This window comes from Misgurnus anguillicaudatus, chromosome 5, assembly GCF_027580225.2.
Source record: "Misgurnus anguillicaudatus chromosome 5, ASM2758022v2, whole genome shotgun sequence".
In the NCBI taxonomy this organism is placed as follows: domain Eukaryota; kingdom Metazoa; phylum Chordata; class Actinopteri; order Cypriniformes; family Cobitidae; genus Misgurnus; species Misgurnus anguillicaudatus.
The window spans coordinates 33,278,079-33,295,971 of NC_073341.2; the positions used below are offsets into that span (position 1 = coordinate 33,278,079).

The 17,893-nt window shown below is 35.8% G+C and overlaps 1 protein-coding gene across 1 annotated transcript; it reads left to right on the forward strand.

The window, feature by feature from the left end:
• Positions 1 to 731: 731 nt before the first annotated feature.
• LOC129414384 (extracellular matrix protein 2) lies at positions 732 to 15,023 on the forward strand. Its single transcript, XM_055168421.2, has 10 exons — positions 732 to 975; positions 4,442 to 4,573; positions 4,980 to 5,152; positions 5,283 to 5,820; positions 8,321 to 8,436; positions 9,394 to 9,526; positions 9,653 to 9,810; positions 10,875 to 11,014; positions 13,729 to 14,055; positions 14,154 to 15,023. Exons 1-10 carry the CDS (start codon positions 819 to 821, stop codon positions 14,332 to 14,334), a joined length of 2,055 nt encoding a protein of 684 aa, XP_055024396.2. The 5' UTR covers positions 732 to 818; the 3' UTR covers positions 14,335 to 15,023.
• Positions 15,024 to 17,893: the final 2,870 nt, after the last annotated feature.

Below are 17,893 nucleotides of genomic sequence, written 5' to 3' on the forward strand. Positions count from 1 at the left end.
TATTTTTCACAGAATGCTTTTTACATTATATAGGATGACAGCATGTAAAAAACAGGAAAAATGTGAAAAAATCCAAATTAGCCAATACTGATTCTTATATGGCACATTTATTTCATACGAATGTAATATTGTAAAATAAAGTGGTTGTCATAGTAACAGGTCATGCTTGAATACAAGACAGGCGCACACAGAGACAGAAATGGTCAAGCAAAGTTGCAAAAATCATTGCGATGTAAAGAATTTCTCAACAGCTTGGTGTCCGTTGGCCCATGGTCAAACAAGGCTACCTTTCATATCAACAGACTCGCTGTGACTCAACTACACCGATATTTTCTCAGCTCCTCCATCAGCTTTGCCTAGCAATAAAGCACATATAAAAATAAGTCTTTTAAAGTATTTTATATGTTTTATTCATCAACACATATTTGGGAATGTACACATTTACGACATAGCAATAATTCTTGTCAGAGACAACATTCTCCCCCCTTGTGAGTTCACTAATAGTTTTTTGGCTCTGGGGACCGGTGGCCGTCTGTTGAGAGGTAGCGGAGAGGCGGTTGGTGGGTCTTCGCATGGGAATGAAAGAGGCACTTTGTTGAAAATGTTTTCGTTTCTTTTTTCCCTCTCACCTCCTCTGCTTCCCTTCCATTCCTTCCTTCACACTTACTGCCCTCACCTTTGCATTTCTCTGTTTTTCTGGGAGGGAGGGATGGGTCCAACATGATTTCCAGTGGCAGAATATAATTGGCCTTTCAGCTGGTGCAGCCCTCAGAATCACTCAGATTGTCATACCTGAAACAGCTCAGCAAAGACTAACAATGCACAGATTTTTAGCTTTGTGTCTGTGCTTGTTTGTAGCACTTTTAGTAACTGAGGCGAAGCGAGAAAAAAGGAGAGGAGAGAGACACAGGAGCTCCAGGCGATTTTTATCTGTTGTGGCAGATGCACCTGAGTATGACAACACCTTTCTTCCAGGTGAGCGCTTCTGACAGTGTTTCAATTTATGCAAATGAGAATTTAAAGGGAACTTTGCATAATAATTTTGATTGTTTACAGTTTTTCTCAGTCGCTTGATACATTTCTCAAATCAGAAATTCTGAAAACCTCCCGTTTAATCTTCACATCATTGTGTCCCCTGTGCACATTAAAAAAGTAGTTTCTCATTTCTCTGAAGAAGTTGCAAATGCTTTGGTACATCCATGCATACAGTTACTGCAATGAATCAGACGTGATGCAGAATTCGTCAATATTTTATGTAGTTTATTTTTAATTTTTTGTAATTTCAAAATACAACAATTTGTATACACACAATCCACTGATACAGATAGAATAGTAATGCTAATCTACTCGGTCTTCTCCATTTGGCCAATTGTTTTTATAGCATGTAATTTTAAGATTTAAAATATTACTGTAGAAATGCAGCAAATTGCTGTCTTAATTAGTTTTGTATTATGTTATTGTTTTGAACATAAGTTTAACAGTTTTGAAAACCGTAAGCATGTGCAAATTGGTATGTATAAAGAGTTTTGGCAGTCGTTGTGTCTGAGTGAGAAAAAAATCATAAAATTTGAGAGATGTAGTTATTGAATGCATTTTGTGCCAAAACAATGATAATTGATCCTCATTTTAACCCACAGAGACATCTGTTGTGCTCACTGTGTGAAGAGTTTTGCAAAAGTGACCTAAGTATTGAGAAATGTGTCCTAGCGTCAAAAAACTGTAACAAAAGAAAAGCCCACATGGGGGAAAAAGACAAAACATTAACAGATAACTAAAATGGTCAAGACAAGCACACACTATGACTTGACTTGACTTGACGATTCAGCACAGGACAAGACACACTGGGGCCTTAAATATGAAAACTAAACAAGATAACAAGGAAGGTCAGGTGCGGGGGGTAAACCAATAATGAATAATTAACGAGGAGACAAGGGGACTGGGTCAGAGACAAGACACGGGCTGTTTCCCAATGTTAAGGATACTTCCTTGGCAGGACTGGTCTTTCCAAAGTTGTTTCTCAATGTCAAGGAAGGATCCTCGGAAGCCAGAATTTCGAGGATGCTACGTCATCAAAGTCTGTCGAAGGAGTGTTCCAATGTCGAGGATCCTCGGAATTTCAGCCAAGGACTGAGTCCTTCATCGAGAAATATCCCATATACAGGAAAAGATGCATATGTGTATCCTTGCGCACTTTGCACGCTGAAATCACCCACAATCCTATGCGTGCAGCGCTGAAAGCACACCTTTCATTGAGGCAATGAAGTGCACTTGCTAGCCTGTTCCATTTACGCGTTCTTCGAATGCTTAAGAGGAGCCTCGTCTAGCCTCTGAAAGAAGTGACTTGTAAGAACTAGTCCTGCCAAGGAAGTATCCTTGACATTGGGAAACGGCCCAAGTCACTTCCTGCAGAGGCTAGACAAGGTTCCTCTTTAGAATTTGGAGAACACGTTAGTGGAACAGGCTAGCAAGTGGACGTCATTGCGTCATTACATCAGTAAAAATGTGTGCTTTCGGCGCTGCGCGCATAGGATTGTGGGTGATTTGAGAGCGCGAAGGATACACATATGCATTCTTTTTCTGTATATTGGATATTTTTCGAATGAAGGACTCAGTCCTTGGTTGCAATTCCGAGGATCATCGACTTTGGAACAGTCCTACGATGGATGTTGATGACGTAGCATCCTCGAAATTCTGGCTTTAGAGGATCCTTCCTTGATATTGAGAAACAGCCACGGCAGCACACTAAGGCCCTGTTTACACGTACATGGTTATTCTTAAAAACTCAGAGATTTACCTTCTTTTGTGCCCCTCGTTTACACGCAAACGCAGAACTCGCCTCTGCAACCGATTGTTTCTAAAAACTCCGGCCAGAGTGGAGATCTTAAAAATCTTCGGTTGCACGGTTGCATGTAAACTGAGACAAACGGATGTTTAACTCTTTCACCGCCAGCGTTTTTAAAAAAAGTTGCCAGCCAGCGCCAGCGTTTTTCATGATTTTCACCAAAGTTTAATGCCTTCCAGAAAATGTTCTTCTTTAAATATATTAACATACAATATACCAAATGAAAGAACAGACTCTGCTTTCAAACGAAAAAAAAAAAAAAAACGTTTCATCCTACCTTTAGTAGTTCTTTTGTAATCAGCTTTTGAATATGGGTAGGTTTCTGCAAAAACACCACATTTTGAGCAAAAAGCAGAGATAATTCCATTTTTGTGACAGACTTTTCATAGAGATCCCATTCTGAGCGATCTTTAAAACAGACACGGACATGCAGCCGCTTGCCATAGGGCAATACTTCCGGGTTTAAAAAGTTGCGGAAGTGCGCCACCTGGTGGATAATAGCGGTATTGCGGAAAGACGGAAAATCTCGTCATTGGCAGGGAAGCGTTTTCTCTTAATTGATGAGATATCTCGTTAATGGCGGTGAAAAAGTTAAGCAGGCAACGTCACAGAGTATGCGCCAGAGCTCGCAGCTACATCACAAGTGTGACCTATGTTAACATGTGACTGCTCTGAATGCTTCCAAGATCACATTTATGTTCGTGCAAACTAGTTTCGTGTGTTTGTATTTGCAAATACAGCTGCTCCATTATGTCGAGGAGCAGAGACGAGTGCTCGGAGGGCAGCAATTTTACGCGCGTTCAACTTCATGCGGCGCTGCAAAAACCAACAGACGGATGATATCAACGTACCGCGAGACCGAGTTGAGAAATCACACGTAGAGGTCTAATTTTGAATCGCTCTCGCGGTACTATGACGTCATCAAACATCTACTGCAACAACTCCTCCCTCCAACACAAAGAACTAGTCCGAGTCATTGGCTTACGTGGGCTTGAGCTTTTCTTGACGGCATATATGGACGGGTGCGTGTAAATTAACATTGTGCACAATATTATTTTTGAAACCGGAGAGGTTGAAATGTCTGTTTATGAAAATAGCCGCCCACGTGTAAACGTAGTCTAACCAAACCAAAGGCCATGTGCTGTCACACAAAACATGGGTCCCGCCACGATCCTGCCACATGACAATGAATAACCATGAATAACTATGACAGACTGGCAGGATCATGACAGAATTTCTTTTTTTTTTTTTGGTAAGCATGCAGTTAACAGTACCCATTGACTTCTATAGTATATTTCTTTATCCTATAAGAAAGTCAATAGGTACTGTCTGTCAACTGTGCTTACCATCATTTATCAAAATAAAGAAACTCTTACAGCATGATGGTCATTAAATGATGAAGATTTTTCATTTTTGGGTGAACTACCTCTTTAAGACAAAACAGATTTGGATATGTACTGGTGGTCAAATCGTAGTTGTTGAAACATCTACCACCCCTGTGGTAAACTGCCAGGACACCTGTGTGACCTGAAAGTAAGGTAGAGTTGCATGTCCAAATGCCTTCTGGTGAATGCTGAATACTGTATTTATATATGCCAGGACCCAACAGTCAGTGCTTGGTGAATGGGATCTCTCTGTTTGATGGGTCTCTCTGGTCTCCAGAGCCGTGCAGTATGTGCCAGTGTAAAGATGGAACGGTGAACTGCCGAACTATTCCTTGCCAAACCAAAGGTGAGAGACTTATAGCTCTCTCATTCCCTCTCTCGCTCATCCAAATAGCTTTATTGCCATTGTGAAAAATCTTAACATTGCCAAAAATGTCTGGATTTTCTCTCTCTCATCCACCATTCATAGTTCTGTTTTCATTCATATTTCATTTATGCAAGGTCATTCATTACACGCACATTCAGAGTTTTACATTATACACACTCTTTATAGCACCTTTATATTCAAGTGTGTATTAGTGAGTTGTAGTAAAGCTGAAGAGGACAGTGGGCATCCCTGTGTCGGTGTAAACTAGAAATTATGTAGAAAAAACTTGGCTGTTGGTCTGGTGCAATGCAGTACTAGGAATGATGCCATAAGCGAGTAGGATGCCTATTGGGCACTGATATTCTGTTTGCAACATCATGTCTAGCTTCACCCACCCAAAAATTTGTGGCCAACAAGCCCAACCCCATGTCTGTGGAGAAAAACGGTCCGAAAAAGAGCCAACACAAACAGACGGGAAAGGAAAAACCACCTGTGGGGAAAAAGGTTGTGGAGGTGAAGCCGAAGAACAACAAGTTGCTGGCCACCCCAGTGAAAGAAGTATGTGGAGCAAATGTATAGTGTAGATGAACGTAAAATAATAATATAATTATTTATAAATATATTAATTAATATGTTTGTGTTATGTTACCTTCAAAAATATTTCTAAACATTTATGTTGTCTATTCAGCCATCCCCAAATGTCCCCAAGAAGGAGTCTCCTTTGAAAAAAATCCAAGAGGTGGTGGTGAGCCTGGACCCTAGAAAACCACCGAAGACCCCTATAACATCCAGAGCACAAAAGTTTATGAGACATAGCTATTTTGATTACGACGACCACGACGATGACGACTATCTAGAGGAGGACAGCGATGGTGATGATGATGATAGCAGCCACATTCCAGTGTTCAGATCTGCTGTTCGTCCCGCAGTCATTGAAAGACGAGTGATGCCACCTGCATACAAACCAGCCATACCCGAAGTTCAACAGCCATTTGCTCTTCCTACTAAAAGATCTGTCATCCTTCCCACTGGAAGGCCACTGCCAGCCCCCAGAGGTCAACCGGTGGGCCGAGGTATTGGCCGTCCAGTTTCACGTACCCCTGTTCATATGGATTCACTTCCTGCTGGCTGCCTGCTATCAGAGTCTCTCATTGCTTGTGGAAACACTGGCATCACCCAAATGCCCATCATCAGAGATCCAGGGGTCAAGGGTCTCTTTCTAGCAGGTGAGCTCCGAGCAATGGCCGTTTTAAAAATAGTTTACACCCTCATGCCATCACGGATGTAAATGACTTTCTTCAGTTGAACACAAACTATAAAAAATTATTTTATATTTAAATACTCTTATTCGAGGGCCAACATGGCTCCAAAAGCACACAAATCCATCATTAAAGTATCACAAAAGCAGTGAAACAATAAGTTTTTTGAGTGTATTTAGTGATCAAAAAAATCATGTATCCCTGGATCAAATATGACAACACGGTGATACATTTGAATCTCATTGGTTCTTGCGCACCTCGTGATTATTGGTTGTGTGTTTTATGAACTTTCAGTGCTAAAAACAATATTGTTAAACAATAATCATAAATAGTTAAAGAGCGGGTGTGTTATGTTACTGACTAGTGCAATATGGGACTTTTAGGAGGATCTCTTGACAGAAATGCAATCAGTGGTGTATAAAGACCTTACAAAATGAACTGTATTGTTTTTCTTAACTTCGCATGAGTCGTTTTTATCTACACACACACCGTGGGTCCCCTGACATGGAAGTTGCCATTTTGCGCCATCATGTTTCTACAGTAGCCCTTAACAGACAAACTGATCTATGAGTGTGTTTTGTTACTATGTTGTCCTGTCCCAAATGGCACACTTCATTGCGTGTGCTCGCTTAGTCTACAAATCCGTAGGGTGTCCCATCCGAAGTGTGCTCATCAGTGCCCCTTTGCACCTTTGATGCGGTCTTTGGCGAAGCCCGCACTGTAGCAGGCTCCACACACTTTACAGCCCAGAAGTCCTTGCAAAAGAGCAGTCAAAAGGCGTTTCTCAATGTGTTTACTTTCGTTTGTGCCCCTCGTTTACACGCAAATGGAGAACTCGCCTCTGAAACCGATTGTTTCTAAAAACTCCGGCCAGAGTGGAGATCTTGAAAATCTTCGGTTGCACGGTTGCATGTAAACTGAGACAAACGGATGTTTAAGCAGGCAACGTCACAGAGTAGGCGCCAGAGCTTAAAATCCTTCGCGCTCTTCACGCGCTGAAATCACCCACAATTCTATGCGCGCAGCACCTAAAGCACACCTTTCAATTACGCAATGACGCAATGACGTCCACTTGCTAGCCTGTTCCATTTAACGTGATCTCCGAATGCTTAAGAGGAGCCTCGCCTAGACTCTAAAGGAAGTGACTTGTAAGGACTAGTCCTGCCAAGGAAGTATCCTTGACATTGAGAAACGGCTAGACAATGGGAAGAGTTCGCACCACTTTTCTTCCTATTTCCGGCGTGTTGCTCGAGCCTGTCCCAAAATACGACTTGTGCCTTGTGGACTCGCGTCAAGGGTCACTAAGGTCTACACTACATAATGTCATCAAAGTGTGGACTCTGATGAAGTCCACAAGTCAGGATTGTGCCATTTAGGACAGGGCCTCAAACGATGACATGTTTGTCCTGTGATGGCTACCATGTGCGGGTTGATCCAAAATGAGCGGGCGCCTGCGGTTACCCATGGTTCCGCGTCATCCAAAAACATTTTTAATGATTTTCAGGCAGCGGTCGGTCGGGTCGTTTGAAATAAAGGTGCCAGTTAAACCTTTGTAATTGATATAGTTTACAATAACATAAAGAACACCCTATAGTTGCTACGTCTATGGCCTAATGACGCTACGATGAGCATTTACTACTTTTAAAAAATGCGGGCCAGGAAGCGAGTCGGGTACAATATATTTTTTTGCGGTACGAGTTGCAGGCGGGTTAGTTGCAGACTTAAGCTTCCAAAGAAGCCCAGGCCGCACGATCAAGGACGCTTGTAAAAAAGTACTGGGAAGCTTGTTGACGCTTCTGACTCTCTGAAGTCTGTTTTATCTGAACTAATGTTTTGGTTGGAACGAAAAGTTACATCGTATGTTTCTTCGGAATCAGCCACACTGTAAAAAATTTCTGTAGAAATTACAGTATTACTGGGTATTATTGGCAACTAGCTGCCAGCAACTTTCTGTAGATTTTACATTTATGTTATTTACTGGCAACAGTTTGTTCAAAGTTAAATGAACATGAAAGATTTTCAGTCTTTATCTTCTACAATAAGTTACTGTCAACCAGCTGCATAATTACAGCAAATGTTTTAAAGTGCAGCGAAGAATGTCTAGGCTATATTCCGATTGGTTGCTGGCGTTTTTGCCGCTGCTTGCCGCTGGACCCCGTCACAGCTCATAACCATAAAGTTAAGCTTCTTTCAACTTTCTGATAGGCACTCTGGTCGCTTGAAACGCAACGCAGATGGATTTGATGCTCCTTGCAGCTGAGAGAAGCCAGCTTCTATTGTAAATAAATGACTTCCGGTAACTTTGGAAGCTCAAGTCTGCGGCAGTGTGAACGTACAGTTACTTCAACATAATCAAATACTGGAAGTTTTTGTTTTAATTGCACACAAGTCTGAAATGTAAGTGCAGTGAACAGAGCTTTCATGATCCTGAAGAGGTGAAAATTCACAATTCACTTGTGTTTTTTAGATAACAAAATCAGCAAGATCCCAACACATGCTCTAGCAGGTCTTCCCAATCTAGAGTGGCTCGATCTCAGCAAGAACAAACTGGATGACTTGTCTTTGGGACTTAATGTATTTCGGGTAAGGTGGAGTCAGTTTTGCTAGTCTTACTGTAAAATGTCGTTATATTCTTTTTATATAACAACAGGCGTGATATTTGGCTCCAGTACTGAACAAATCAGTTTATAAAAGCAAAACACTTTTTAACCCAGCGTTGGGACAAAAAGGGACGAATCCAGCCGTCAGGTTAAATTGCATGTGGGAAAAATTGCACACAAGAGGTTAATGTAGCCATGACAGGAGCTACTACCCTGATAATTAACCATGGTTTTACTACAGTAACCATGAGTTTTTGGTTTTAACTGTAGTAAAACCATGGTTAATTTTCAGGGTAGTAGTTACCACAAAATAACCATGGTTTTGCTAATAGTAATCAATACACCAAAAAAAACATGGTTACTACACTTTTACCACAAAAAGCATGGTTAATTTTTATAAGGGTAAACCTCAAAATGGTCATCCTGAGGTGATGTGTGGGTGGAGATGAATAATAGGGAGAAAAAAGACATTAGCACCTTTGATAAAAAATAGGATGTGTAAAAGTTGGACTCACCATGGTGAGTTATCAAACCTTGTGCTGACATTTAGCAAGTAGCTGACGTGTTTTCACAAGATCTCAGGTCTGACATCATCGAGACAATTCACACCAGGGTGCTGCAGTAAATATGAGTATTTTAAGTTGATATATATGTGTCCTGAATAGAAACACAAATGCTTTTTTTTGCACCAGTGTGCTATACATCCTGGGCGCCAAGTATAGATTTTACAGCTGACTACTATATGACTGTGAGCAGCAGCGTGTGTTTTTCACATGTGTGCATATCTCTTTTGTTAGGCTACCTGTGCTGTGTAGCATGATTGGTGAACTTTGAAAGTTGTGTAACTGTGATGCTTGGCTTCAGTGAATTACCGCAAGCATTGAGATATTTGTTTCAGTGGCTTTGACAGTGTTGTGAGTATCTTCTCGGCCTGTTGCAGAACTTGACGAAGCTTAGAAGGTTGAACCTGGATGGGAACAACTTCACTAAAGTGCCGGCTCTCCCCACCTCTCTGGTGGAGCTCAAGATGAATGATAATAAACTCAGTGGTCTCACTCCCCACAGTTTTAAAGGTAAACACACAACCACAGGGACTTTTTAACCTGACACAGTCTATTGATATTGAAATGTTAACAGGTGTTTGCCAAATATGAGTTAATTCTGTTATCTTGTGATCAAATATCTGATTCTGATTTCAGGTCTTTCCCAGCTGTTGACACTGGAGTTAGAGGATAATTATTTTCATGATGGAAATGTCTCTCCTCTGACCTTCAGGCCACTGAGAAAGCTTATTTATCTCCGACTGGATGACAATAAGTTTAGGGCTATTCCATCCGGTCTTCCTGTTTCAGTACAGGTCAGTCAAGCTTTGTATCAAAATTATAACAATAAAGAATTAGTTACCATCCATGCACTATGTAAATGGTCCAAAACATGCATTCACTGCAAAAAACGATTTTCAAGAAAAAAAATTCTTAGTACTTTAAAATATCTAAAAATTCTTACATTTGCTTTTTCTTGATGAGCAAAATGACCCAAGAAAACAAGTTTTTAGACCAAAAATATCAAGTTTAAGTGATTTTGTGCATAAAACAAGCAAAAAAATTTGCCAGTGGGGTAAGCAAAAAATCTTGTTTCTTAAACACTAAATTCAAGAAAAATTAGCTTACCCCATTGGCAGATTTTTTTTGCTTGTTTTATGCACAAAGTCACTTAAATTTGATACTTTTGGTCAGAAAACCAGACTTATTTTCCTGGGTCATTTTGCTCATCAAGAAAAAGCACCTTAATTTAAGAATTTTTAGATATTTTAATTTTTTTCTTGAAAATTATTTTTTGCAGTGTTGAATTGACATAAAAGTGAACATGCATTAAAAGTCAACTTGAAACCAAAATTGATTTACATTTACATTTTGACATATTTCTGTACACTTTAGTCTAGATGCTCCGTCTTTGCAATTATGGTGACGTCAGCTTCTCGGCTTATTTATTGATTTATTAATTAAATAATAGTACTATTCAGAAATAATGTGCACAGAATGATTTACATGCAACTCTTAAAGGCAGATTGCACAATGTTTGAAAAACGCTTTGAAAAAGGAGACGGGCCGACTACCAAAACACACTTATAGCCAATCAGCAGTAAGGAGCGTGTCTACTAACCGACATCCTTGCCGGGGTTGCGTATGTGTGTTAAAAGAAGGTCCAGATTCTATTGGGGTAAGGGCGTGTTTGTTTAGGTGATTTCAAATATCAACATTGGCTTTCAAACATTGTGCACTCCGCCTTTAATTTTTAAAATGTTTTAATGTCTTATGAAAAAATATATAAACAAAACTGGAATGCAATATGCTATTTAAGTTTCAATAAAGTACCTGGTAATGTTGTTGACTGTGAACTTTCTTTTTAAAACTTGTTCAGGAGCTCCACCTGTCTGACAACAAGATAGAGGTGGTACATTCAGGGCTCCTTAACAAAACCACAAACCTGAGGGTCCTGGATCTCAGCCATAACAAAATCCGTGAGGACCGCATTGATCCCAAGGCATGGATACATTTACTGTGAGTGCAGAGTTTATTGCTGGCCTGCAAGAATGATAATAAATAATATGCATGTGAATATTTGACTTTAAGTACATTTTTGTTTATGTAAAACACCTTTTAATTAGAGTTTTGGCCTCTATGGCGCCACCTTGTGGACAATAACTGTAACAAACTATTGGATAATCCCCAGTGCTTCAATCAAGCTAAATGTGAAAAAGATCAACCCAGTAACTTTGTATTGGTAAACCATTCTCTGCAACAATGCAAAATTGGTCATTGAAATTTGGCTCCCCTGTGATGTCAGAAGGAGATAATACAGCCTCTTAATCTGCACTATCCAACCACAGCACTGCCATTTAGTGCAGAGATCAGCTCATTTGCATTTAAAGGGGAAATTTCACAAAACTTTTTTAAAGATGTAAATAAATCTTTGATGTCCCCAGAGTACGTATGTGAAGTTCCAGCTCAAAATACCCCATAGATTATTTATTATAGCATGTTAAAATTGTACCTGTGTAGGTGTGAGCAAAAAAGGGCCATTTTGGGTGTGTCCTTTTAAATGCAAATGAGCTGATCTCTCCACTAAATGGCAGTACTATGGTTGGATAGTGCAGATTAAGAGGCAGTATTATCTCCTTCTGACATCACAGGGGAGCCAAATTTCAATGACCAATTTTGCATTGTTGCAGAGAATGGTTTACCAATACAAAGTTACTGGGTTGATCTTTTTCACATTTAGCTTGATTGAAGCACTGGGGACCCAAATATAGGGCTAAACATGGAAAAAGTCAGATGTCCCCTTTAAAAGGATACACAAAAACCAACACATTTTTGCTCACACCTACAAAGTGGCAGCTTTAACGTGTTTTAATAAATTATCTATATTTTGAGCTAAAACTTCACATACGTACTCTGGGGACACCAAAGATTTATTGGACTTAAAAAAAGTCTTGTAAAATGTCATTTTTAAATGAAACCACAATGCCTGTATTTTAAATTCAAACATTTAAATAATTTATTTATCTAAATGTGACCAATAGTATTCTTTTTATTAAGTTAGCATATTTTAATATTTAATTTTGAAATGTTTTGCCTGATTTATTTAAGTAATATTAAATAATTTTTAATAATATTTTAAATAATAATTTAATATTTTGTTTATTTAAATAAATGTGGCCAATAGTATTTATTTTACAAGTTAGCATATTTTATTTAATTTAGCCTCTTGAAATGTTTTTCCACATTTATTTAAATAATATTATTTTTAATAATATTTTAAACAATATTTTAATATTTTGGTTATTTAAATAAATTTGGCCAATAGTATTTATTTTATAAGTTAGCATATTTTAATATTTAATTCAGCCTTTTAAAATGTTTTGCCACATTTCTTTAAATAAAACTAAATACATTTTAATAATATTTTAAATAATATTTTAATATGTTTTTTTTTTTAAATAAATGTGGCCAATAGTATTTATTTTACAAGTTAGCATATTTATTCATTTAATTTAGCCTCTTGAAATGTTTTGCCTGATTTATTTAAATAATATTAAATAATTTTTAATAATATTTTTAATAATATTTTAATATTTTGGTTATTTAAATAAATGTGGCCAATAGTATCTATTTTACAAGTTAGCATATTTTAATATTTAATTTAGCCTTTGAAATGTTTTGACACATTTATTTAAATAATCCTAAATATTTTTAAGAATATTTTAATATTTTGGTTATTTAAATAAATGTGGCCAATAGTATTTATTTTACAAGTTAGCATATTTTAATATTTAATTTAGCCTCTTGAAATGTTTTGCCACATTTATTTAAATAATCCTAAATATTTTTAATAATATTTTTAATAATATTTTAATATTTTGGTTATTTAAATAAATGTGGCCAATAGTATTTATTTTACAAGTTAGCATATTTTAATATTTAATTCAGCCTTTTAAAATGTTTTGCCACATTTCTTTAAATACAACTAAATCAATTTTAATAATATTTTAAATAATATTTTAATATTTAGTTTTTTCTAAATAAATGTGGCCAATAGTATTTATTTTACAAGTTAGCATATTTATTCATTTAATTTAGCCTCTTGAAATGTTTTGCCTGATTTATTTAAATAATATTAAATAATTTTTAATAATATTTTTAATAATATTTTAATATTTTGGTTATTTAAATAAATGTGGCCAATAGTATTTATTTTACAAGTTAGCATATTTTAATATTTAATTTAGCCTCTTGAAATGTTTTACCACATTTATTTAAATAATCCTAAATATTTTTAATAATATTTTTAATAATATTTTAATATTTTGGTTATTTAAATAAATGTGGCCAATAGTATTTATTTTACAAGTTAGCATATTTTAATATTTAATTTAGCCTCTTGAAATGTTTAGCCACATTTATTTAAATAATCCTAAATATTTTTAATAATATTTTTAATAATATTTTAATATTTTGGTTATTTAAATAAATGTGGCCAATAGTATTTATTTTACAAGTTAGCATATTTTAATATTTAATTTAGCCTCTTGAAATGTTTTGCCACATTTATTTAAATAATCCTAAATATTTTTAATAATATTTTTAATAATATTTTAAAATGTTGGTTATTTAAACCAATGGGCCCAATAGTATTTATTTATTTTATTTGTTAAAAGCATATCTTAATATTTTAGTCAACCTTTTGAAATGTTTTGGCATATGTTTCCCCTCAGAAAACTGGAGTATTTGGACCTTTCCCACAATAAGCTGGTTCACGTGCCCTCTTTCCTTCCTGCTGGCCTGCGGCAACTCAGCCTGCATCACAACCAGATCGAGCGCATCCCTGGTTACGTGTTTGGCCACCTGCGGCTCGGCCTGGATTCCCTGCACTTGTCTTATAACCGCCTACGTGAAGATGGGATAAATGAGGTGTCTTTCCTGGGTCTGTACAACTCACTGAGTGAACTTCTGTTGGACCACAATCAGCTCAGATCCATTCCACGAGGCATCCTACAGTTAAAGGCACTGCAACATCTCAGACTTAACCACAATTACATCAGGTTTGTGTCATTAGCTTTTGTGTACTAAAAATTTAGAAAAACGTGTTCCTGCAGCTTACAAGTGGGTCGTTGTTTTTGACCTTATATTTTCTTTACAGCTACATCACTATGAACTCACTGTGTGACACTTCGGCCCGTGATGATTCCCCTCTGTTGTCCGTCCACCTGGAGCACAACCTGATCGAGCGCCGCCTCATTCCACCAATGGCCTTTTCTTGCATCAAGACCTACAACAGTGTCATTCTCCGGCCTCAGAGATACGAGGAGATCCAAGAATAAATTCCTACCAGAGCGTCAGCTTCATGTTTATAGGAAATCTCACAGCAAAAGCTGGGATAAGATTTGGCCTTATTCTTGTAGTCATAAATCAGACCTTTAACATGATGATGTGAAGATTTAGGTGCAGCTCATAAGACGACTTCTCTTCTGTAAACTGTTTTAGTTTTTTCCATGGGGGTCACACATGCACACAGCTGTGATTTTATGCATTGCTGTATTTATAAACTACTGCAGACATTAATTGTTTGATTTATTCGCATCTGCTGTGTTCCTTTATCATTGTTTTTGCACATATATTATAGACATGGTGCTATGTGTCCATCTTTTTTTTAATACAGGAATCAGCATGCTGTTGTGTGTCAATTTTTAAATCTGTCATGTTTGTCTTAACTGTCTATTTGAAATTCAACTTACAGTACATAAAGATTTCTTTTTAGTATATCCAGTATTTTTTATATCAGTGTGATTCAATTTTGATTCAGCTAGGCAATGCATTAAATATTGTTGTTAATGTAACACTGTTGTCACTGTAGGTACAAAGCTTTGCACGGCTCTCATATTCAGAATATATTTTAGTGTGTTGCACAATGTAGCAAGTTTTGTTTTTTATATTTGACTTTTCAGTTTTTTTAATACTGTGTGTTGCCTGTGCTGTTGTATCCTTTCTGTCACAAGCTAAAATAAAATAAAGTTAGGGATTGACTATATTCATTTGGATCCTAAATGTTTGTTTGTTTCTGTACTCCCTTTGTTTAAATATATATTGGGAATCGTATTGGAATTGATCCTGCAAGCAATTTTGCATTTAAAAGACATCTAGTACACTGCAAAAACTGATTTTCTTTGTTTTTTTGTCTTGTTTTCAGTAAAAAATATCTAAAAATTCTTAAATTAAGATGCTTTTTCTTGATGAGCAAAACGACCCAAGAAAATAAGTCTAGTTTTTAGACCAAAAATATCAAATTTAAGTGATTTTGTGCATAAAACAAGCAAAAAAATCTGCCAATGGGGTAAGCAAATTTTTCTTGAATTTTTCTTGAATTTTGTGTTAAAGACAAACGTTCAAGATTTTTTTGCTTATTTTCTTGGGTCGTTTTGCTCATAAAGAAAAAGCATCTTAATTTAAGAATTTTTTTAGATATTTGTACTAAAAACAAGACAAAAATACTAAGAACATTTTTTCTTGAAAATCATTTTTTGCAGTGTAGCTACTAAAACAAGACAAAATTTGGTCTGTCAGTAAAAATTTATCAGACGTCTAAACATAACCTAAAAATAAATGAAACCAAACACCTTGTAATCACCCTTGACTTTACTTACATGTTGGAATATCATACATCTCTCAAGTTATTTTGGCAAAAATATCATATAACCACATTTAAAGGTCCACTTGGTAGATATTTACCGGCATCTAGTGGTAGGATGGCGAATTGCAAACAGCGGCTCAATCCATAGCTCACCCCTCCATTTTGAAACGCACAGAGAAGCTATGGTAGCTGTCACAGGGCAAATACGCCATCACCTGAAATAGCATAGTGACAAAAAGTGCTCTGTAAAACAATTTGTCCATTTAGGGCTACTGTAGAAACATGGCAGCGCAAAATGGCGACTTCCATGTAAGGGGACCCATAGCGTATGTAAATAAAATGGCTTATTTTAAGTTTATATGTAAGGTCTTTATACACCGCTGATAATGTAGTTATGTATATTATATTGCATTTCTGTCAAGAAATCCTTCTAAAAGTTTCACAGTGAACCTTTAAGTTTATTATGGCTAGAAGTCTGTTAGACTATATAGTTAACCTAGACGGTGTAATGACGGCTATTGCTTACTGGGTATTTATACACACATTCAAACAAGGAATAAGGTAATCAAAAACAAATAAAAAATATTACATGTGTAGTTGGTAACACTTTACTTGAAGGGGTGTTCATAAGACTGACATGACACCTTCATAATCATAACATGACGCGTGTCATAAACATGAAGACGTTATGACAACTTTGTCATTTGTTCAATTATGTCATTTTTAATGCAAATATGACATTGTTTAAAATGTCTTTGTTATGGAAACTTGACACAAACCAATTCATCATAACTTGTTATAAATCTGTCATAAACATGACAAAGTAAAATAATGATTAACTTAAAAACTACCTAGCTTTATGAGTTAACATTAAATTAAACTGTCATTTAAATGTCATTAAGTGTTAATACTATGTCAAATAATTTTAAATACCTCAACAAAATGCAACAAACACATCAAAAGATTATACTTAATTTTATGTATGTGCACAATACATAAAAAATTGACAACTAACAGAACTTGTTCTTCCTCACACAGAGGGTTCTGACATAGAAGAAAAAACGAACTAAACACTTAATTAAATAATTTAAATAACTGATATCAAGTGATATGGACCCAAAGCTGCATGGCTTAACCCATTATTGTACTGTTTTCATTTTATTTTAGGTGAATCAGTCTCCAAATGCAATAAAATACAATTTTATAAATTTTAATTATTATTATTATTAGTATCATTATCATTATTATTATTAATAATAATATTATATAATATTATAAGTAATAATAATAATTATTACTAATTATTGTTAATTATTATTATTATTATTATTATTATTATTATTATTGAATGATTGATTTTATTTGTTAAACACATAGAGGAAACTTAAAAAAACATTATGAACTGAAAAATATTCATGATGCTTTTATAAAACTATTTGACAGAGTATTAACACTTAATGACATTTAAATGACAAATTATATTTGTACCACTGTAATTTAGGTCAAGAAAAATATTTATGACGCTGTTATAAAACTATTTGACAGATTATTAACACTTAATGACATTTCAATGACAAATTATATTTGTACTACTATAGTTGAGGTCAAGAAAAATATTCATGACGTTGTTAAAATACTATTTGACAGAGTATTAACACTTAATGACATTTTAATGACAAATTATATTTGTACCACTGTAGTTGAGGTCAAGAAAAATATTTATGATGCTTTTATAAAACTATTTAACAGAATAATAACACTTAATGACATTTCAATGACAAATTATATTTGTACCACTATAGTTGAGGTCAAGAAAAATATTCATGACGTTGTTAAAATACTATTTGACAGAGTATTAACACTGAATGACATTTCAATGACAAATTCAATTTGTATCACTTGTAAAAAGTGGTCAGTGGTCAATCTTCCAATGTCAAGTTTTCATGATAAGTTCTGATGTATTAGTTTATATCAAGTTGTCATAACAAAGACATCTCAAACAATGTCATCTTTGCATTAAAAATGACATAATTAAACAAATGACACTTAATGACATTTGTCATAAACATGCATAAAATCTCCTTCATGTTTATAGCACATGTCATGTCATGATTATAACGGTGTCATGTCAGTCTTATGAACACCCCTTAAGTAAAATTTTGCCAAAGTTGAATGAATCTCATTCCTAAATCTGCAACATTTCATAAATGTCACAAAGATGTGTAGACGGGACTACAGCATCCTTGGTGAAA

Excerpts from the sequence above, each read along its gene's own strand:
- LOC129414384 (XM_055168421.2), top strand. The coding sequence starts at position 819 with ATGCACAGATTTTTAGCTTTGTGTCTGTGCTTGTTTGTAGCACTTTTA. Across the intron at positions 4,574-4,979 it reads TATTCCTTGCCAAACCAAAG|CTTCACCCACCCAAAAATTT; the intron begins GTGAGAGACTTA and ends CATCATGTCTAG. Across the intron at positions 9,811-10,874 it reads GTCTTCCTGTTTCAGTACAG|GAGCTCCACCTGTCTGACAA; the intron begins GTCAGTCAAGCT and ends AAACTTGTTCAG.